Source organism: Natator depressus, chromosome 9 (genome assembly GCF_965152275.1).
Source record: "Natator depressus isolate rNatDep1 chromosome 9, rNatDep2.hap1, whole genome shotgun sequence".
Taxonomy (NCBI): Eukaryota; Metazoa; Chordata; order Testudines; family Cheloniidae; genus Natator; species Natator depressus.
In genome coordinates, this window is record NC_134242.1 from 49,475,735 (window position 1) to 49,499,136 (window position 23,402).

Here is a 23,402-nt window from a genome sequence, read left to right on the forward strand (position 1 = left end):
AGGAGTTAGGGGAGCTGTCCGGTGGGGTTTGTTTTTATTTAGAGAGAAAACAGAGGTTTCCTCAGGTCTGATAGGGGTGCCAGGCATTTGAAACCACCCAGAGTGTTGTCCCACTCCTGGGATGCCAAGCACCACACTTTAAACCTAAACCAGACTAGCTTGGATCGCCCCCCACCCCGCAAATCCATTGTCTGTGCAAAACAAAGCCCTTTCCAACACACAAGGCAGCTACAAGTATTGTGATTGATGCAAAGCAGATTGTCAGGATGGTGTGCTGTACAGTCACACAGTCTAGCCAAGTTCCAGGGGGACCATTGGGCACAATGGCCACACCTCATACATATGTCCACAGCAGTGTAGCCTGGAACAAAGACTTCATGTTAACCCCCTCCCCGAAAAACTCTTCGTGGTTGCAGCATTTGGCAGATCTACTCCTAGTCCTTAAGCTATCAGATTCTGTCTTCTGCGGGGCCACTGAATGTACATTTTAGGCTCCACCAATCATGCTTACAGTGTCCAGTTTTATGAAGAGCAAACATTCTTTACAAACCACTGCCTTTATTTGCCCAAACTTGACTTTCTAGCGCTAGCCTGCAGCAAGTCAGTAAGCAAAGCCCTCCGCGTAGGGAAGGTTGCTGCAGTGATCCATCTCCAGGAGGTAAGCGGGGTTGTCTTCAAAATGTGTCAGAGGCAAGGTATCGTCTTCGGTCACATGGCAGTCGGGCTCGGCTTTCAAGAACGGGCGCTGATTGTCTGGGTAGGCCATGGAGAAGAGGGCATCAGGGTCACAGACAAATTTATAGACATACCGCTCGCCAGCCACCTAAAAGCAGAGACAAACGCCTGTGTTAGGATGGGAGAATTGGGAGGCTCCAGCATGCTCCAAAACATTCGGCTCCTACTTATAAAGACTGTTTGTGCAACATTTCACAAACCCCATCCATAACAGGAGGAACAAGACAGAGCTAGGAGCCAAAGGCACAAAACTTCAAACCGATGGGTCATCTCTGTGGGCTGTCAAACGCCTGTATGGAAAGGGGTGCAATGGATAGAAAGGGGTTGTGGAGGGGGAGTTGTGTATGTGTTGGCTAATATTTTTCAAGAGACATAGGGAATTTGGACAAGTATCTTCCATTACTTTTGAATAGAAGATGTGCCTAAATCCATAGGTGGCTTTTGGAGAGGTAAACAGCGGTGTCCTTAAGGGATCTGACCTGGGACGAGTGCTGTTCAACATATTCATAAGTGATCTGGAAAAAGGGGTAAAAAGGGAGGTGACAAAATTTGCCGACTATACAAAATTACTCAAAATAGTTTAATCCAAAGCAGACTGTAAAGAGTTACCAAGAGAACTCACAAAACTGGGTGACTGGTCAAGAAAATAGCAGATGAAATTCAGTGTTGATAAATGCAAAGTAATGCACATTGGAAAACAATCCCAATTATCCATACAAAATGAGAAGAGATTAAAAAGATAGTCATCTCTTTTCCAAGATGAAAAGTTAAGGGGAGGAATATGACAGAGGTTTATAAAATCATGGTGTGGAGAAAAAGTGCTATTTACCCCTTCACATAACATGATAACCAGTGGTCCCCAATTAAATTAATAGGTAGCCGGTTTAAAACAAAACAAAAGAAAGTATTTCTTCACACAACGCACAGTCAGCCTGTGGAACTCATTGCCTGGGGATGCTGTGAAGGCCAAAAATATAACTGGGTTCAAAAAAGAATTGGATAACTTGATGGAGGACAAGTCCCTCAATCGCTATTAGCTAAGATGGTCAGGGATGCAACCCTATGCTCTGGGACAGATCACTCAATAATTCCCTGTTCTGTTCATTCCCTCTGAAGCACCTGGCATTGGCGACTATCAGAAGACAGATACTGGGGTAGATGGACCATTGGTCTGACCCAGTATGGCCATTATGTTCTTAGAATCTCAGCTGCCACACGTGACTCAGGACACATGGATGTGGATTAGAATGGGATGTCTCAGTTCTTCCACTAGGGGGCAGAATATTGAACAAAGCCCTTAACTGAGCACTCATCCACACAGTATTAGAAGTTAAATGGTACAATTTGCATAAGGGCTGGAGGATTCATTCTCGAGGACCCTGACTACAGGGTGTGCTCACGTTCCCAGCCCTACTGTTTGGATTAGGATATTTATTGTCATTTGTTAAGGCAAACTTTGCTCCTCTCCCAGCGAAAAGTAGCACAACGCTTCCGAGGGCTTATTACTGAAGCTTCTGTTAAATATGGCCTCTTTAGGGCTAAACCAGCTCTCCAGTTCAGAAGTGCTTCATCTGATGGTCTGTAGACCAGCCCTCTCCTCAGTTTACTAGAGCACAATCTCCATCTGGCTTGAAATAGATCAGGGTGAAAGTGGAATAGTCAACGAGCCACAATCCCCTAGCATGGACACAGCTATACTGGTACAGTAACTCCTCCTTAAAGTCGTCCCAGTTAACGATGTTTCGTTGCTGATCAATTAGAGAACTTGCTGGTTTAAAGTTACACAATGCTCCCTTATAATGTTTGGCAGCCACCTGCTTTGTCCACTGCTTGCAGAAAGAGCAGCCCATCACAGCTAGTGGTGGGGGCTTGGAACCAGGGTGGACCAGCAGCCCCCCCACCCCCCACCAGCTCCCTTAAGTTCCCTGTGCGACAGTCGCCCAGCAGACTACCAATTGCCAGCAGTTCAGCTGTCTCTCCCTTCATTGCCATGTGTTGCTCCTGCCCTCTGCCTTGGAGCTGCTCCCGGGAGCCTCCTGCTTGCTGTGCAGGGTGGGGAAGAGGGGGGCTAATGTCAGGGTATCCCCCTCCCCCCGCTCCTGCCCCCCCATCTCCACAGAGCAGGGGGACACACGACAGGGCTCAGGAGGGAGGGAGCCTGCTGGCAGCAGCAGCTGTCTCCACTTGCTGATCTACTTAAAAAGGCAGCGTACTTAGAGTGGGGTCAGCTACTTAAAGGGGCAATGCCCGTCTCCCCCCCCACACACACACACTGTGTGTCTCTGCCATGCTGTCTCCCCTCCCTCCATTCCTCCTGCCTTGTAGAGCGTGAGGCTACATTAACAACCATGTGTTAACTCTTGAGGACTCAGCCCAATGCTCATCATTTAGCAGTAAGGCATTCCCTGGGAAATATCCCTTTCACCACCTCAACCAAGCTTCACAATCATTGCTGTGTACAGTATTAAACTGTTTGTTTAAAACTTATACTGTGTGTGTGTGTGTGTGTGTGTGTGTGTGTGTGTGTGTGTATACACACACAGTGTATGTATATTTGTGTGTATATATACACACACACACACACACACACACACACAGAGTTTTGTCTGGTGAAAAAAATTTCCCTGGAACCTAACCCTTCCCCCTCCCCATCTACATTAATTCTTGTGGGGAAATTGGATTCGCTTAACATCGTTTTGCTTAAAGTAGCAGTTTTCAGGAACATAACTACAACATTAAGTGAGGAGTTACTGTATAAATCTGCCTGTAACAGCTCAGTCTAGGTTTAGGCACACCGGCAGCCACACTAGGGTTGTCACTATTTCAGTACGACAGCCGTACCCCTAACAGAACAGTTAACGCTTTGCTACTTTGCATTCCGTTCCCATAAGGCTGCATCTTTACAGTTCGCCCATGAGATGCTAAAAAATTAAATTGGTGCCCCAGTCTCTCCCTTAACAGCCCCTGCCCCAAACCAGGTTACATCACGGTTTCCCACTGCCTTGGTTTGGTGGAGTCACTTCCCTCTTCCAAGTGTCTGTCCCCAGAAGCCATGGGACCTGGGTCCCGCTCCTGAAAGGTTCTGCAGCTACTCAGGAATCCGACTAGCCATGGGCACCACACATGCTGTCCTGCTGCTGCCGCCAGTCCCCACCCCCTCACCCAGAGGGGCTGTCCCCATGCACCAGCCCTCGACCCTCAGGCATCCAGCTTGCTGTTGCCAGGCAGCGGTGACCTACTTGCCTTCTGCATGATGCCCTTTTCATAGTAGTAGCGCAGAGAACGGCTGAGCTTGTCGTAGTTCATGGCTGGTCGGTTCTTCTGGATTCCCCAGCGTCGAGCTACCTGAGGAGAGAGGAGACAGGCATGAAGACCCAGGGGCAGCTCTGATGGGTTTGCCAAAGGTTAGTGATACTGAGAGGGGTCTCAAAGAGCCTTGGTGACCAGAGTCCTCCAACAGGTATAGACCCAGACACAGCCAGCACCTGCATGTACCATTCAGTCCTTGCACTAGCCAAAGTGGTGGCTTGTTATGTGCTCATATGTCTATGAGAAATTGGGCCTTCACCAGCAAGTAACTGCTCATACATCACAGAGCAGCCAAACAATGGCTGCTGGACTCAATCTTGTAACCACCAGGCTCTGTGTCCCATTACCAACCCCCTGAGCCGCCCAGGGCCTCAGAATATAGCAGGCTGGCTGAGCAATCACTTCTACCCAACCCCCGGGTTATCGACCACTAGCCATTAGCACGCGGCAGCTAAGCTCTGTGGTTTTGGTTGCAGTCAATAAGGAATTACTAGAACGGTCACCTCAGAGACCTGAGAGAGGCAGCCACAGGCAGGAGCTGCTAATGGGCTGCAAGAGAACCCAGTCATTTCTAAGCAGATTCCGGAGTAGCCTGAAGAGGTTTACTCATTTCTGTTCCCTTCGGGAGCAGGAATCTGATGACATGAGGCTGCTGCCAACCAATCCACCCTCTCCCTGGGGATTTCTGGAATGGACAATAAGCCACACGGCACCATTATCCACTTGGAGATAGATTAATGGGATTTCCTGACACTAAGTGCACTAAGCCAAACCCTGTCCACCTGAGGCATTGTAACAGAGGGGAAATGCACGCAGAGGCCTGAGGCAGCAACCCGAGCTGAACACAGAGCAGTTCAAATGGCAACACCGACTGGCAAGGCAGGTAAATCTCCCTGGCCAATGTTAAGGTTGGGGGGCCCTTTTCTGTTCACCAGGTGAGTTGCGGAGGTGAAAGAAACTCGCCCAAGGACCTCTAGTTACAGCAGCAAAGTGGCTAGCGGGCGGGGGAGCTGCTCTCCTCTTCAGCTGTTTAAAATCAGAGCAGTGCATGAGTTTAGCATCCCAAGCCACGCCTGTGGAAGGTAACATCCGTCTCCATCCCCTCCCATGCTCCAGGCCTAAGAGGAAACGGTAACCCCTCTTCCATAAGGTTTAGTGTTTTGGCCTCTATTCATGGCCCGGGGAAGGGAATGGACAGAGATTGTGGAGCTGGCTCCTGCTAACACAGACACTCGTTAACAAGGGGCAGCAGAACAGCAATGGTTTATTTGCTAGAAATCTAAGCACTTGAAAGCAAAGATGCGACCTCCGGAGGGAAAAGGAAGCCCAGCTGTCCTGCCACACCCGCATTGGCCGTTCCTCAGTGAAAGCTGTAAGGTGCTACACCACTGCAGGCAGGACAGCAACCCCCCCCCGGTTCCCCCCAGCCTAGCTCTGGGTGCGCCTCCAGAGCACGCTGTCCGTTCAGTCACAGCCTCTTCCTGCCATCACTTCCATATGCAACAAGAGTGTTTGTGTACGCAGGGCTTCCAAGCAGCCCCGTAGCTATGGTTACATAATCGCCTTCCAGCACCAGGGCTCCGCTAGTGCAGGGGGCCGCAGAAGAGCTCCGTCTGTCGCAACACTGCACGACGCTGTGCGCTGGTGAGCCCCACTCACAGCTAGCCGGGCCCTGGCTGGGGGACTGCTCCAGGAGTGCGCGGGCCAGTTAGCACTGCAACAGAAGAGAGCTTGGCTTCCCTGCCTAGCTTGCTCTTGGCCGGGGGAGATTACATGACTCCTGTCATATCTCCTCCACAAAGAGAGGCGGCGGCATCCCAGGGACCATGGCTCCTTGCGCCCTGGTGGTTTTTTGGAGGGGGGTGGAACATGTGACACTTGCATCCCGCCCTTAATTCCATCCTTCCCCCAAAAGGCAATAAAAGCAGACTCATGGTGAAAGCATTTGCAGACTGAAGAGCCGCCTGTCAGCGTTCAGAGGGTGCTCAACTGGAAGACAATCAAAGCCACTTGATTAGGGAGCCTGCCAAAAAAGCCGTTTGAAAACCACAATTTCCATGCACAGCGCAATAGAGATTATGGATCATTACCCAGAGTGCACCGCTCAGCAATGCAGCTGGTTTCAATTACTTAAACTGCTTCTTCCTCTGCATCACTGTGCAAACGTGCCCTGATGCTCCTCGCAGAGGGCGATTTAAGAAGCCCAGTGCCTTCTTGGAATCGCCAGGGCAGAGCCGACAGCTACAGTGGAAACCTCACAGACCCTGCTAGGTGTCCAATGCACCTGACAAGTGCTGGGCCAGCCCAGCCCAGGGCCACGTGGGCAGGGAAGGCAACATGCTAGAGTGAAAGGGAAGGAAGGATTCTCACAGAGCGCCCAGGGAGAGCACGTGAACTGGCAGCTACAGTATAGGAGATAATGACACAAGCACCCAGGGCTCCTGGTTGGCAGATTGGTAGCAAGCAATCTGGGGCTCCGGCATAGCAGGCATGGAGACCTGGGCTTGTGCCATCTGTTCAGCCCCCTTGGGCTGTGTTACAGGCGGGAGAAGATCTGACAACAAGCTGTGACACAGGGCCCAACCCAGGGTCACCTGCAGGCTCCTGTGGGTGAAGGACAAATGAACAAGGGCTGCGGAGGAGACAGTCTGGTTCCCACGAGAGGGAATGCTCTTCTAAAGGTAACGTGTGTGTCTCAGCCCTGGGCAAAGCGCAGTTACTGCTGGTGGGAATATGGGCCCCTAATCAGAGGGACCCAAGCAGGGCATGGCTTACACTGGCATCACAGCAGTAACCCCCCTACCCCCGTTACACCTTTTCACTTTGCAGTCAAAACAGCCCTATTTTGGGTTCCCAGCTGTTCTGGGGCGGGAGGGACATATTTCCATATGACATTTCTGCTGTTCAGTGTCTGCTGAGACAGGAACTGGGGATGGAAGTTGCAAGTTAATTGCTCCAGTTGCCAGTGGAGACAGCATTGCTGGCTTTTACATCTTGAAGACTACTCAAAAGCAGACTGGGTGTAAAATAAAAGCTATAGACTACGCTGCTGGCAGGACCTGCACACGTCACAGCCGCCGTACCTGTGATTGCCTGTAGTGCCTGGCTGCGGAATCCCGCCCTTGCTCGAGAATCTATGTGTCCATTTGAAAACAATTCTTGCCCTTGGAGCAGCAAAACAGCCCCAAGTAAAGAAAACAGAAAACACACTCCCTTCACTCACAGGAACAAAGCGAGGCAGAGGCAGCAGTGCCTGCCTGAGCTGGCAGACAGCTCTGAGAGGTGGGAACTGCTCCTCTTCCCTCACTGTGGTGTATGTTGACTCTGAAACCTAGTGATGAAAGTCTAAATATCAACATTAACTATCTCACTGCTGGATGTGTCCACTACAGTGTTTGAGGCCCCAGCACCAACCATAAATCTACCTCCATTTCTGCCCAAGCTCCAGCACTCACCCCATCTGTACTCTCTGTCTGTGAGGCAGACCGCAAGGCTAGCCCAGCACTGACTCTACAAATGGAGAGCTCAGTACCCCCGTCCTAGGTGAGCCAGAGTCTCAGACCTCCTCCAGTGCTGAGCAAGAGCCAGACTATTCCCCATATGGCTGGAGGGCCTAGCTGAGCCAGCCAGGGCCCCAGAGCTCTAACCACTGCCAAGCATATACCAAGGCAGCTACATTTGTTCCATCCCAAGGCTCCGTATGCCTTGTCCAGCCTTCCTCAAGAGGCTGAAAAGCCGCTGTACCCAGCCCCTGCTCACAGCGCCCACGGGACCATAGGTCTCCCCTCTGGAGATCCAGAGCACACTCCATGGCCCCAGCAAAGATGTTCTCTACACCCCCCGCCCCAGGCCTGCCTGCCATTTAGGGAGAGAGAGGGGTGGAAAGGAGAGAGCCCTGATCAGCCTGAGGCTTCAAGCCAGTCATTCATTTCCAGTAAGGATTAAACCCCACTAGACTCAACCCTTCCCCCACTGTTCCCGCCACACTGGACCAGGCAATGCCCAGAGTGCTGGGGGTGGGGGCAGTGGGTTGGGAACAGAGGCCTTTGTTTCTGGGTTGGCACCAAGCCAGCAGCCACTGGCGAGTCCCGCGGCCAGCTCTGTACCTCTTCGGGTTCGATCAGCTTGAACTCCATGCCCCGGCCTGTCCAGGCAATGAAGTGGGCATTGGCCGGGTCATCAAGGAGCGTGACCAGGAACTGCCAGAGCTGCAGCGACCCTCGTCTCTGGTATGGAGGCCCCTCCCGATACATGGTGGGCTCCTGCTTCACTTTCCCTGCGTGGGAGGAGAGACACGTTAGATCACCCGCTCCCAGCACAGCAGGGCCCCGGCTCGCTGCCGACCTGCTGTCTCCTGCGCTCGGCGGCAGCCTGGCTGGTCTCTAGCCCTAGAACGAGGCTGCCCGAGGATGCCACCATGCCATGGATAGAGAGTGGGGCCTGGTGACAGAGCCAGTTCCGGTGTCCTTTTGCCACTGGCTTGGGTTTCTCATCCTGCTTTTGTCAGAAGAGCCGGCCGCAGGAATTCTATTAGGCAGCTCCACACCTGCCCCCCTGCCACATTACTGCCAGGGTCTTACCTTCCAGCCTCTCCGGCACCACGCAAGTGTCATCAAAGTACAACCGGGCATCTTTTTCATAGGAAAACCCTAGGAGGAAAGCATGCCCATTAGCTCTGCAGTCCAGACCAGAGAGGCGACATAAGAACGGCCATACTGGGTCAGACCAAAGATCCATCAAGCCCAGTATCCTGTCCTCTGACAGTGGCCAATGGCAGATGCCCCAAAGGGAATGAACAGACAGGTTATCATCAAGTGATCCATGCCCTGTCACCCAATCCCAGCTTCTGGCAAACAGAGGCTAGGGACACCATCCCTGCCCATCCTGGCTAATAGATTCATGGAAGATAGGTCCATTAATGGACCTATCTAGCTCCCTTTTGAACCCCGTTATAGTAAAATACCTATGCTGAAGCATACATGACATGGGTGCAGAGGTGTGATTAGCTGATTGTGCTATTGAACCAACCCAACCCCGGATCAGAAATCTCCTGGACACCTGCCAGCTACCCCCTTTACTTAGGGAGACCATGGCTTTATTTGAGGCCCATCTGATGCAGTTTCTCAGAAAACTGAAATTGGTCTGGTATGAATCCAGATCTCCTTGTTCTAGCAGAAGGTTTCCATACCATCCTACTGGGACAGGCAGCCGGTGGCATTAATAAATGCTGACTGTCACCAGCCAGCTCAGCAAAACAAACACACTAAAAAGGCTTTCAAGAGACCATTGAGAATGCACGAAAGACCCCGCTGAGACTAGTGAAATCCCAGCTGCTACAGTGCCATAGCCACAAACATGGCCTGGGCTGGAGTCCAGGCTACAAACCAAGCAGGGCCTTTGTGCCGGGGTCAGCAGCGGCACTACTGGAGAGTTAGAACCTGTAAAAACCACCGTATTCCTGACGGCACGAACTCATTCATACCCGCCTTTTGGATCGACTTCTCTAATGCTCAGGCCCAAACCTACTGCTCTACGAGCAGATTTGGACCATGGATTGTTTCCTCCCCTTCACCTTGAGGCCAGGCATACAGCTAACAGCTTTAGAAAGTCAGCACATTTCACTTGCAAGAGGAACATCCAAGGACAGTCCCATTTCTGGGCTAAACGGTGCATCGGCTCACTTGGCCTGGCCCTCAGAAAGTTGGATTCTATTTGCTGGCAGAAAACCTGTCTAGACTAGTTCAGTGAGTGAGCTGAAAGCCACTCTGCTGGCTGAATACCATTCAGATTTCTCCTCTTCCCCAACCCGTGTAGCTCCAGTAACTGAAAACCCTCTTACTGTCTCTATCAGGCATATTATCCCAGACTAGAGGGTACAGCCAAGCATGTAGCCGTCGAGATGTGTGGCTGAGAATGGCAGCGTGGTTTCCCCTTGCTCTCTCACACAGCTGGGATGGTCTGTTAGCTCAGGTGAAGCGTCAGTTGAAATGGAGACGCACTATTATTAGCAGCTGCATCAGGCACAGCCGCCCGTACCACCGTCTAATACACCCAAGAGCAGGGCAGGAAGGAAGAACTCACGCTGCGGTAAATGGGAGTCTCAACAGTCGCACGGAAGGATACAGAGTGCCTGGTAAGGGGCAGATTGGATCTCTAAAATCAGCAGTGATGCTGGTTTGCTATTCCACCTGCTTTTCACTACTAGTGCTTGACTCACCCCAGTACAGAAAGGAAGCTACAGATGGGTGGGGGTGGGTGCCAGAACCAGGGACGTTCCTAGGCCTCTCCCTTTCTAAAGCAGTGGTGGTTCTGTCACAGTAGTAACACCGTCAACGGACACTCTTCTCAGGGTCCTTTGTGTCAGTAGCCACCACAACCCTCTGCCCCAGTCAATGCCACGCAGCTCTGCGCCCATGCCTGTCCCCACAGTGCTCCGTCTTGTGTACACACGCGCACACTTACCCTCCTGGCCCGTGGGGAAGTAGCCCCCTCCTCTCATGTATGACGACTGGCAGGTCGGCACTTCTGCAATCAAGACAATAGCCGAGTTAAGCCTGCGCTGAACCAGGCAGCACTACACCCTGACCACGTGGCAAAGCAGAAGCAGCATGCTGAGATAGCCCCACGCGGCCCCCTGGGAATGTTACAAAGCCACTGCGTGCGTGGTCAGCAGGCGCAATGGCTGAGCACCTCCACCTGCTGGGCGGGGTCAGCATCACCCCATCACAGGCCACATCGTCCTCCCAGGGCCTTGGCGCTGCTCCTTGGCACGCTGCATGCCTCCCGCGTGGGTTTGGCAGTGCCATGAGAGCAGGAAACCCCGCGAGATCACAGTTAGCCCTACAAGCAATTCTATTGTGGTGACATATGATGGGGCGCACCCGGTCTTCCCAGCACCGTATGGCAGGGCCTGTCCCTAACATCCCCACTCAGGGCAGAAGCAGCAGAGGGTGGATCCTCCAGGCCTGCCTAGAGAGGCCTCCCAGAAGTAGCCAGAGCTCAGCTGGGACCAGAGGGACTGGGGAGGGGGAGGGCTCCTCTCTGGCCACAGGAGCTCGTGGGGCAGCCAGGGTTTGATCCTGGCTGCACTTGCTTAAGCTGGGAGAGAGGGGCACCCTGGGAACGTCAACCCTGAGCTAAGGGGGAGGCTAAAGGGACCAGGTGGGAAGAGGCCCAGGGAAGCAGCAGCAACGAATTGCAGGGAGCTGTGTGGGGCTGCTGGCTGTAGTGTCCCTTGGCTGGCACCAAGAGCAGTGCGGGGCCAGGTCCCCCCGCCCCAGGGAAGTGGAGTCGAACCCGAGATAGAGACAAGGCTTGTTTGGCAGCCCCACCTAAGAGCTGAGTTTACAGAGCCCAGAGCCGGGGCTAAAGACCCAGGTGAGGGCAGACAGTTTTGCTGGACTTTTGCTACTCCGGAAGGGGTTTGTTTTGAGTGTGTGACCCCGCCGGAGGCTGAGCCGCTGAAGACCCACCAGGCGAGGGCGACAATCTACAAGGGGCCTTGGGGATCAGGAAAAGGGCTGCAGTACTGCACACAGCAGCAAGAGGCGCTCGCGAGGTGAGAGCTCCCCATATAAGATTTCAGGGACTGCCTGATGTTCATTTTGACTTGCAGACTTCTCTGAACAGAGAATTCCCCCCTCATCTAGGAAATTAGAAGCCTCGGAAAACAGGTCAGCTCGTAGCTCTCAACTATTCCTAGCCCACATGACTATTTACCACCTCGGATTCAACATGAAAGATTAAACTGAGGTGTCCTGAACACAGCATATTGATGCTGGAGGTCTTACAAACCAGCTCTTCTCCTCTTCCTACAGGGGACAGCCCCCTCCTCATTCACTCTCATCTCTTTGCAATGGCATGCGGACTCAAAATGAGCAGGGAGAGGTTATCAGCACAAAGTACAGGCTCCTTCCTGGTTTGGAAAAGGCAATCCAAACTGACTTGCAAAGGCGATTTGGAGACATTCAATAGGGAAAGGTCTGTTTCAACAACCCACTTTAGCAGATGGTCTTAAGAGACCAAGCCCAATAGTTTATCTTCTCCCACATAGCTCAAGCAACACAAGAAGGGAGGAAAGTTGGAGACAAACAAGAGTCCTTCAGAACCTTTAGATATGCCCCCCCCCGCCACACACACACCTGCTCCATTTTGTTGCTGACGACTACATTCAATCCTGCCTTTGAGAGGTCACCATATTTTTAGGCCTAAGGCGATTAGAGGATTTTCCGTTGTGTAGCTAGGCCCTGCACTGTCAGCAGCCAGCAGAAATCACACAATGGGTCAACAGAGTCGGCTACCTGGGGCCAAGGGGAAAGCTTAGCCCGAGCCCACATAACTCCATGTGCTCAGATAACCTTTGCCCCGTGAGCTAAGGGAAGGTGGGCAGGAGGAGGCATTCTGCACACAGGTCTGCAGCACAGTCGAGCAGGACCGCTGTGCAGATTACTGGAGCTTAGATACAGCAACATCTGTTGAGTGCCTGATGCTTGTTCTTTATACAAAAAAAAAAAAAAGTCATCTGACATTCTAACTTGGTTAGACATCAGCTTGGGGGCAGCGTGCGGGGCGAGGTTTCCTGCACCCGCAGTGGGAAGTGCCGAGGTCACACAGGTCACCGCTTTAATGCAACATTATCAAGACGCCTTAGAGGAAGTTGCCAGCTAAACCCCAGCAGAGGCAGGTGGGCCAACTGCAGCTCCATTCTTCTCCTAGCGCGGCAGATATAGTGGCACTTCGCTGCACCCCAGCGCTGGCTGGGAGATCGGGAGAGATAGCAGCTTGGCTCTAACCTGGAGCGTGTGAATCAGCTGGAACTCGCTGCATCAACCTGCTCCCCGCCCCAACCATTCGGGGAAGGACTCCAGCCACACAGACGGCCTGCACACGGGGTGCTAGGTTACGCGCAGAAGGTGCTTCCTTCCACAGGGCCTCGGCAAAACCTGGGCACTGACCTATGGCTAGCAGGGGTTCTTTGGAGGCGTTTTATTGGCATGAGAAATCCAACAGGTTGCTGTATGTAAACACTGCTGTTCCCTTTCCCATCGGTCCCTCGCTGTGCTTGGAAGTCACCCAGCGGACTGAGAGGGCATAGCAGCGCCTACTCCAGTTTAGGGCATGAACCAATATGCTGTTCGGCTTCAACAGAGCCGTGGGGAGTGACTTCTCCATGCTCCCCCGCCAGCATTCTGCAGCTGCTGCAGTGCCTGCACTCCCCCCTAGGGGGCGGTTTTCCTTTCTGACACACCGCACTCCCTACAGGCACTGGCTGAGTTCCGCAAGTTCCAAGTGGGTCTATTCCTCACAGTAGGGTGCTCCACAGCCTTCGTGAAGCCCAGGGTCCTGCGCACGAGGAACGCTACAGCAAAGGCACCAAGGCGGGGTCCTGGCTAAACTTTTCAGTAGCGTCTCCAGAGCTGGAGACCCAACTCCCATACAAACCTGAGTCAATGCAGTAATCCCTGGGCTCCTGCTTAATGCCCATTGGAGACTGGTATCCGTGCCTTGGGGGCCCTGGAATGCCCGGGACACCGTGCTCGTAGAGGGGATCATGGTACTCCTGTTTGAATCCCTGAGGAGGGTGGGGAGCGGCCGGGACTATAGGCTCTGACATCTGCCTGTGGTAGACGGGGCGACTGTCTCCAGGAAGGCCTGGCGGAGGAGGGAAAGGATGGCAGGGCTCAGACAGCTGTCTCTGAAACCTTTGGGGGGAGGGGGCGGAGAGAGAGAGAGAGAGAGAGGTGTTACTGTACAGTGAAACCATCTATTCCCAGCTCTGCCGAGCAGGCAGCCCTGTGGGAAACCATGCCCATTACCCTGACAAGAGTAGAATACTTAGCCCTGTTTTCCCCACTGCCAGCCGCCATTGGTAAGGCCCAGGGACCCCCACTGAAGACGTTCATTAACTAGAGATCACAGGTATCAAATGCACTCTCCCTCTGAAACGGAGGCCGAGCTGCAATGCTGGGCTAATGACCTGCAGCCTGAGGTTTCTGAGCAATGCTCAGAGACCGGGACTGGATTGGTCCCACTCCATCCAGGCTACATCCAGACAGCGGTGGGGGAATGACACGTCACTGCCCTCTCCTGACTCTCAGGGACGTTTACCATCTTTGTGGGTGTGGCATTCGGAGCAAGTCAGTTCAGTCCCCCTTGGCCAGGCCATCGCAACTTGCTCCTTGGTCCAGAGCCCACTTACCAGCTATTGGTAAACAAGGCCCCACCCGCATCAAGGAAATTCACACAGACGAGGGCCCACTTGGCTGTGACCTTACAGCAGGCGTGCGAGACAAATACCTGCCTCCAAGGGGACCAGGGAGTCCCGTTCCTACCCCTTGGAGAACCCATGGACAGGGGACAGAGAGAGAAGAGCCCCAGGATGTTTTGCTCCTGTGCTGTCACACAGCTTGGACTGAGGAGCTGGCAATTATATAATGCTGAATCCATTCCAACCTGTGAAAGCCAAGTGGCCTCTAATCTGCCTCTGGGGCTGGGATTAAGCATTTAACTCTCTGGCGCGGCATGGGCATCCGAGCTCTCATGGATGCTCAAGGTAGCAGAGATCAGCCTGGGCCCTCGCAGAACACAGCCCATCTGAGGCACCTCTAGCCAAGTGACCTGCTGCTGAACCTTGTTGCACATCCTTCCGGGATCCTTAACGCTCAGGTTAAGGAAGCCACTGAAAGGTGCCCAGGTGTGTGCCAGCAGCAGGCACAAGTTACAATTTGCTGTACCCAGGCAGCGGGGTATGCCGGGGAACCCTCAGCTGGCGCCAGCAGGGGAGGAGATTGGGATGTGAAAGGCATCCTTCCCTATTTGTAATGCTCCAAAGGCTGAGCGTTGTGACTTGGGAGAGATGTGGACAGGAGCCCAGCCCCCATCCCACAAGTCACTGCTCAACATCTCAGCACCTTGAAAGGCTATCAGTTCCTTTCCCAAGCACCAAGGCCCCTGGGACCTTTGTAACTGGATCCTTTGCAGCTGACGGGCCTGGATTACTCCACTTCCGATGAGTGCCCCTCTAACCTTTCAGCCTGAAACTCTAGCACTGTGGTGGTATGGCCTCTGCAGGAAGAGGCACTTCCGGACGGGCATGAGCCAGTAGCCCAAGCATAGCTGTCAGGTCGTCTGGAGCTCACAGCCCTGGGGGCTGCAAGGCGACCTCAGATGCTAGTGCCATTCACTAGGGCTTTTTTGGAGAGGGTGCGGGGAAGCAAGGGGAGAAAGATGAGAGCAGAGATATCCAGGGAGGTGGGCTCAGCTTTTGAAGCCCAGTGTTGACTTGTGTTCCTATGGTTTCCACTTGTGCAGATTAGGGAAGCATTTCAGATCTCATCCTGCTTAAAATAAAGCATGGCCAACTTTGTGCACTGACCTTCATTTGACTATAGCCCCCGCCCGCCCTGCCTGCTCCTCTGTGCGATCCCGCAGCTGAGACAGAAAACAAAGCACCTGTTTACAGAGGCAGAAATAGGGAAACCTGACAGACAGGCTAGCTCCATTTGTAGTGAACCAGCCCCCTCTCTTTCTACTCCCCCATTATTTCAGCAGATCCCATCTTTAAAGAATTCTCCGCCATGCACGTCCGTGACACTTCAGAGGGAATAAATCAATGGCGCAACTAACTCAGACTAAGGAATACAGATGACGATACAGACTTCCTGCCCCCTGAACTAGGCAAAAGTGCATCTAGGCCTTTTAAAGCAATCTACCTACCGAGGTTCTGGCAGCACCAGGTTAAGGAAAAGGGCATGAACAAACAGTGAACAAACTGCTGAAACTAGGTTGAACCCAGATGCTTTTTTTGCACATCTTTGTCACTGCAGCTGGTCTTGTGTGTGCAGATATATTCCACTTAGCTCTCTCTGGGAAACTGGAGATGGGTGACTTTGATAGAATAAGACGGATACACAGCTTGGCAAGAGTCAAGCAGAGTAACTGATAAAATTCGGCATCAGGCTGAAAGGTAGAACTAAGTGGGTTGTCACGGTGCTCTCCAGCAATGGACTGAGTAGAGACAATGTGGAGCAGTGTCAGACACACAGCAATGGGAAGGTTTACAAGCACTTGGGAGGCTATGGTTAAAATACACAGAACAATCCCAACAAACTGCAGAATGCAATAGAAGCAACACAATAATCTGAGGTCAAGGAAGGGCGACTGTCAAGTGATTTCCAGACAGGAGGGAATGACTACATCGACAGATGAGCGAGTGAGTGGTACTGCAGAGGGGGGCTTTGCATTGTGGTCTGCGTTGCTGGAAAGTTGGGGTGAAGTGGAAAAAAATATGTTGGGAATGTTGCCTTGTTTTGCAGAACCCACAAATATTCTTAGCACGTCACCCCCAAAACTCGGATCCGGTACTTGAACCAGGATGGAGGATGTTCAGCCAGGAATTTTGGCAAGGCCGTGTGAACAGGGCGGCAGGGTGCTGGCTCCACTAGAGGATGTTCTCAAGGAGGAAGAAAGCAGCTGAGATTCTTGCAGGAAGTGACAAATGTTGCAACAAGCCCGTTTAAAAAAAAAAAAAAAAATCCAGGCTCTGGAGTTTTCATACGTGCATTAAACTTCGAACAGGAACAGAAACAGTACAATTCACCAAAAAAAACCAGAAGTCACCTACTTGGCTCTGTGAAGGGAGAAGTCACATGGCAAAAGCTGAAGGTAATTATCGGAATTGACTCAGGCAGATTAACCCTCAGCTTGAGTCAGTACTATATTAGTGTACGGGCAGCACACTAAAAACGTTCTAAAGGAACTGGTGAATTCTGAGGAAAGCAATACAATGCAAGGTTTGGAGAACAATTTTTCCTTGGTCTTAAGAGACTGGGATGTGTTCAGTCTAGAGAAGAGATGGGCAGGGGGTCAAAATACCCAAAGTATCTACAGATACGTGAAAGGCATGTTCTCAAGAGGAGAATCAATTAATACCATCAGTAAGTGAAGACAGAAGCAATGTGGGAATGGATAGCAGACAGAACCTATCACCTCTATAAAATCAGTTCAAATTCCACCCAGGGTCTTTGTGATCCAAAGAACTGGCTGCTCCATTTCCTAAGTCAAATTAGTTTAGTGGTCCTAGTCCAAGTGCTGTTTGACTAGCTTCTACAACAAAACCCACAACTGGTACTGAGCGGCACATTTACTGCGGTATCAGTCTGAAGAGCAATACGGGCAGACACACCGACCAAACCGCTCATCCCTAGAGGAAGTCTCCCCCGCCCCCACAAAGCCAGATAGGAGTTTGAGAAAAATTACAGGGGATGGGGGAGAAGGGCAGTCAGTGCCATCACGGCTAATGCTGTCTCTCTTCTGGGAAGAGCCCAGACAGTCTCCAAGGCTGCTGACCTGCATCTTTTCAAAAGAAAAGAGCTCAGAGAAAAATCTGCAGAGATCCAAGTAATCAGTGTAAACTACAGCAAAGGAAGTTTCCAATATTAACATTGATCATTTAGGCAATGGAGCAAACTGCCAGAAGAGCCCTCTAGCCACGGATCGAAGACAAACCCGAGACAGGATTCTCCAGTGTTCTGTGAAGGCAAAGGAAGGCGTTCCAGAAGTGAGCCGTTGAATTGGAGTCAGAGGTAACCCTGTTTTCTCTTTGGAAGGACAAGGCAGCCCCCGGGCTCACTCTCTGTTAGGAGGGGGAAAAGGGGAGAAAGTTGCCTAATGTTCAACACTGAAGAAGGGGATATACTTGACAAGTGTACTGTTACAAGCCAGCTGCCCCAGCTTACAATAACCCTGTGGTTCCAGGGCTGGAGAAGGAAAGTTAGCAACTATGCCGCAGGTACCGCAATGTCCCCTAGAAAACTATTTCCTCACCCCAACACATGGTGCGAGACCAAGAGATGACCCATCCCTGCCAATAGTAGGGGGGCAGGGGGGAGGAGAGAGAGAGAGAGAGAGAGAGAGACTGTGAGGGCAGAAGGCTTCAGCAGTGTTACTGAGCATGCTCAGCACAAGCCAAGCAACAAGAGAGAGTGAGGGTGGGGAGAGGCATGTGACCCTGTGTGTCACCTCTGGTCAAACGAGCAAAACCAACGAGGAAAGAACGTTCAGAACACAAGACACCAGGTCTCTTGCCGTGCATGCGTCATGTGACAAAGCAAACCTGGCTCATTACCTGTGCTCCGCTGGATACTGGTTTTCAGGCATCATCTTTGGCATGTGTATGGGCTGATGAGGTGGCTGGGGCACAGCGAACGTTTGCTGCCTTGGCTCCTGGAGAGCGTGCGGGGCAGACGCCGGGGGAGCCCCCCGCAGTGGGCCTGCCGGGGCAACATGGACAGCGGTCTGCACTGATGCAGTGGGTGGAGGGTGAGGAAGCGAGGAACTCTGCTGGACAGGGGACACGGGGGTGGCAGGTGGGGTTAATGGCTTGAACCCAGCAGGGGGCTTCCTATCATAGGCACTGTGAACAGAAGATGGAGAGGACCACGATGTAGTGAGTACAGCATTCACGCAGCTTTCACCCCACTACTCAGAACAGCCCAGACTTGTTTGCATTTCCTGGTTGTCAGGCAGTGACAGTGCTAACACAGCCCAATCTGCTAGCAGCCCCAAGAGAATCTTTGTACTTCACAAGAGTGACAGACAAGGTGCGTCACAGGGACCTGCTTTAACACTTGCCGCACGTTTTCCTCAAAGATAATTTTAGCTTCCACTCATTAAAAGTAAGAGAATAACTTGTCATATTCCCCCCCCCCCCCCCCCGCCTCCTTCAGGCCTGTTTTCAGTGTATTTTGCAGGAGCTAGCTGATGGACCAACCTCTGCTAATCGATACTAGTAGTTAACAATCAGCTGAGCATCACCTAGTGCTCACTAGCAGTTAGATAGCACTATGCGTTCGAGAGCCGTGTAGATTTCGTTTCCAGAGAAATGAGCATTCTGAAGAAGCCTGCATGCACAGCGCTGTCCAGGATTCCTGCAGACCTTTGGATGTCTAAACAACTGCCTTGGTGCACGTTAACATACGAGAGCCCTAAAGAAACATCTCTTGGAAGCCGATCCTGCCCCTTTAGGGTTGTTTTTCCAGCTTAAATCAACAATTGTAAACAGTGCTCATGGAAACACAAGGAAGTCTGATGCTCTGTGCAGCTTGGCATTGCCCTCACTTCCATGAGCTCAGGAATTTAATCAGTAAGAAGCTAGCTCTCATAGTGAGTGTGCTTAAAAATCACCCCTCCCACTAAGCCTGGAGGGGTTTTCATTAGCATCACAGAGGTGATAACATCTGTCTCAGATGGATTCTCCAGCATCTGGTTTCCATGCCTCCCAGTCCCCATGCCACCCCCACCTTCTGTGGCCCTGGGGGCGAATCCCAGTTCTACCTACCAATAGTTGTAGAGGCACTTGTCTCCATAGTTAGTACAGAGAGCCTGGTCACGGCTACAAGACGACAACTCGGAAGAAGGACTGTGGAGCTCCCGCTTGATCTTTGTCGGAGGTGGGGCGTGAAGTACCACTAAAATCAGAAGAGGGAAAGAAGTGATTAACTTGCATCACAGCTTCTCAGTCTCCATACTTGGGACTGTTGCTGCAATCCGCTGGCATGGATTTCAGTGAGTGTGGAGCCATGCAGGAGAAGGAAACGGACGGATACGTCCAACGCTTAACTGCACGCACTAATTAGTGCGCAACACAATCCTTTTCAAGAGCAGACTCTAATTTTACTCCCCTTTATGCTTAAAATCTGAAATTTCAGCCAATGTTTTATGACAGTAATGTATGATTACCACGTACCGTTTGGGAGACGGGGCTTACAGTCACACACTGCCTTTTATCACAGAGGATCCTTCGCAAATGACCTGCTTACTGCACCACTGGAACTCAGCCTCCCCTGGACGATTGGGCAGCCAGCCAAGCAGAAACTGTTCACAGCATATTGCCCAGCAGCAGAGGTAGGCAGTTTTGGCCAGGCACCGAGGCAGGCCCCATACTTTAAAGGAGCAGGCCTTGGTATCTTAGTGCTTTCAGATAGCAGACAGGTCTCTTGGCTGTAATCTGTTCTATCAAGGACATAAAAATCCACACCCGCTTCCTATTGCCTAAGCACATCCTCGAAAGCCAGGAGCTTCCTGATGGAGCACAGTCTAGCACAGGAGGGCCAAGAATCAGCGCTCTGTTTTTTGCACAGAAAGCGACCCTCACCACCATCATTGCAGTCCAAACTCTACTTAGTAACTGCAAGCAGATCTGCCTTCCACTGCCTTGGAACACAGGGGGGCCAGGACCCCCAAGAGGGGACATACAAGCTAGCAGAGGGGGATGAGCCTGTTCTCGGCAAGGAGGCAGCACAGCCGTGCCATTCAGAGCTGGACTCTTAGGGGCCAGCCAACAGACTCTCAGTCACCTGTGGAGGAGGATGTAGGAATACAGGCTGCATCCGTCTCCCGCAAAGGGAAAATCATTTGTCAGAGTGATCTGGGACTTGTGCTGCTTCAGCTACAGATAGGGGCTTGGGAAGGAGAGCGGAGGGGACTTTAATAGGATGCTGGCCCTTTAAGAGAAGCTTCAGGCCCAGCACAGCCTGTTCCTGATTTCCACCAGAAAGTGGGTTGGATAGCAAAGGATTCTGGGAAAGGCAGGACCCTGTGAGGTAAGTAAGCTTCTTGCTCAGTCTGAAGAAGCCGGCTGCAAAGCAAGATCTGGTTGTGCATCATGAGTGGGGAGGAGGGGGTTACCCACTGAGCAAGGGACTGGAGTACCTCAGTGCAGAAGCCGGAGCCCCAATCCATACAGTTCACCCAGCGCAAGCAAGTGTGCCGTGGCCCCACACCCCAAGGAGCAAGAGAGCAATGCAGAAGCGAGACAGGAGCCCCCCCACCAGCCACGGCCAGAGGAGACTGACCTGGAACAGCGGGAGGGCAGTATTTATTCCCCGTACAGGGTGGCATGCGGCATCTAGTCGGGAGCCAGTCTCTCCCCCATCCTGGTATCACTGACCTCTAGGAGTGGGGGGAGGGGGTCACAGTTCTTTAATACGAGACCAGCAGAATTGCCGAAGCACTGAGAAACAACAGTGACAATCCTGCAAGCTGGTCTCTTTAGCGGCTCCCCACGACCACCAAGCCACAGGAAACGACTTCACTTTTCCCGCTCTGCAGGGAGCTAGAGTGCCACTGAAATGGTGGAACAAGAGCTCTGGCCTGACCCCACCAGCAGGACTATCTGCTCCAGTAACGGGCCCTGACTGTCTTCACTGGACTGCCACCAGCCCTAGAGACAAACCAGGCTGGGGAATCAGGCTGGAAAAATTCAACAGGTTTCCCTGCAGGTAGTGGGGGAACTGGATGAGGCTCTCTGGCCTGTATCATGCAGGAGCTCAGACTAGGTTATAAGAGTCCTTCTGGCCTTTGCAGCTATGAAAAGCTGGGTGAGATTTTCCCTGTGTCTTTTAAAAGGAAGTGGGCCATTCAGTGGGTGAAACGTCAGGCAGTCAAACTTAGCCCCTGCACAGAAAATGCAGAGACTAAGGCCAGGTCTACACTAAACCTGCTATGCGTGAAAAATCCACACACCCCCAGCTACGTAGTTAAGCCCATTAACCCTCCACCCCCGTCGGTGCAGACAGTGCTAGGTTGACAGAAAAATTCTCTCTGGGGCAGTGGTTTAACTATAGCCACTGTGGTTGTAGGGAGTGGCTGCACTGAAGCACTAAAACTGTCACTGTTGCAATTTAAGTGTAGACAGCCACCTTCCACTATCGGCTGGTATTTGGCATAGCTCTGGGAAGAAGGGAAAAGATCAACACAAGGATTCCTGCCCAGCAAGTGTGCAGAAGGGGGTGGTCGCTCAGCCTTCGGGGGAGTCTACTGACTGCATGAAGAGAACTGCCACATAGCTCCCAGCTGGGGTAGGGGTAGAACATCACATGCTGCTCTTCGGAGTTGGTGACTGGATTGTGCTTGCCTGCCGCACTGTCCTTTTCCAGTAGGGAAGGGAGTTAAAAAACAGAGCAACCCCTCCCCCAGGCTCCATTTAACACAAATGATGTGTTTGCTGGCTCTTTCTATGAGCGAGAAGGCAGCAGAGGGGGATCAGCAGCAGACATGATGGCAGCCCGCCAGAGGCTCAGATGTGCGATAACCACATCAGAATTAGTCTGGTGGTGCTTAGCATAATGCATGTTCCCATCTTGCAAAGCAAGGGCAGTTAGTGATCACTGGGGCAGGGGAGGAGAACAAAGAAAAAGGAAAGGCGGTGCAGAGCCTGCCCTCTGAGCGTATGTCTACACTACACACTAAGCCCAAGCCCCCCTTCTGTCCACACACAAATCAGTCTGATGCGGATCAGCAAGCACTCATGGCCCAGGTCCTAGGACCCTGCCGGAGGGAGGAGGTCAGAGCTCAAATGCTGCTGGGACTCAGGTCCAAGCCCTGTCAGTTTGCAGGGTGGACGCATGTCAAGCCGCAGATCCGAGTGAGAAGGTCTGAGTAGTGCGGTATGCTGAGACTCCCAGGTCCACCAGCTGTAAACCCAGGCTTGCAATGTAGCGTGAATGCTCAACAACTGGCTTGGAAACACCTAGTACATATGCCCGGGTCCCACAGACCCGGGCTAAGTATGCAGCGCAGACAGACCCTGAAAGGGCAAAACATGGGCCTGGTGACTGTGCTGAGGGGGACGGGCCTGAGAGCTCACTGTAGGAGTGCCTTTAAAGAGGGCCTGTTGACATGATTGACAGTAAGCTTGTCAGTTTACAATACACCTCAGAGGCTACATGAAACGTCTGTTTAGTTATAAAAGACAATGCTCCCGAGACACAGCAGGGAGCCAGCGCACAGACTAAGTGCAGTGCAGGTCCATAACTGCATGGACACAGCAGACACCTGCTAACCTGCAAGTGAACAAGACCCACTGAAAGACACGATGTTTGCAGATTAGCAGAACAAAAACTACAGAACTAATGCCTCAGCGCGCACCTGGGTTGTTTGTCCACCCAGCTGTTCAGCTGTACAACAGCCAGGTAAATATACTGTTACAGTTGGTCAGACATCATAATCCAAGCCCCATTCCTAGAGCACTCTGGACCGAGAAGTGGGGAGATGCCACCACTGTGGGTGGGATTCCCAGTGCACAAAGCAGTGAAGGTTCACTTTACAGGGTCTCACCTCTATGTTTGGGGACGGTGTCAGGGCAGTCAAGAAACGACTATGAAGAGTTGCTTGCAGTAAAGTGACCATGAAGCCATTTAGACAGATCTGCTCTATGAAGAGCAACTTCACGGATAATCCCCCTCTAGCTGGCTCTCAACCACTTGGCCTTACTGTCCAGATGGGAATCGAGTGTTTGTTGCCAGTCCTTAATTTGGATTCAAAGCTCTCAAAGCAATAGGCACTGACTTCTACTGGTG

General features: G+C 52.2%; 1 protein-coding gene across 3 annotated transcripts in view; it reads right to left on the bottom strand.

Annotated features, from left to right (window-relative positions):
- Positions 1-511: 511 nt before the first annotated feature.
- ETV5 (ETS variant transcription factor 5) overlaps positions 512-23,402 on the bottom strand; it is a 36,021-nt gene continuing 13,130 nt past the window's right edge. For 2 of the 3 annotated variants that reach the window (XM_074964122.1, XM_074964123.1), the window contains 8 exons: positions 19,382-19,511; positions 18,170-18,457; positions 13,486-13,745; positions 10,507-10,569; positions 8,625-8,693; positions 8,151-8,320; positions 3,979-4,080; positions 512-823 (listed from right to left, as the gene is read on the bottom strand). In XM_074964122.1, the coding sequence (XP_074820223.1) occupies positions 602-823; positions 3,979-4,080; positions 8,151-8,320; positions 8,625-8,693; positions 10,507-10,569; positions 13,486-13,745; positions 18,170-18,457; positions 19,382-19,511 (1,304 nt within the window). In that variant the 3' untranslated portion in view covers positions 512-601. The remainder of the gene's footprint in view (positions 824-3,978; positions 4,081-8,150; positions 8,321-8,624; positions 8,694-10,506; positions 10,570-13,485; positions 13,746-18,169; positions 18,458-19,381; positions 19,512-23,402) is intronic. The other variant, XM_074964124.1, reaches the window with a different exon arrangement.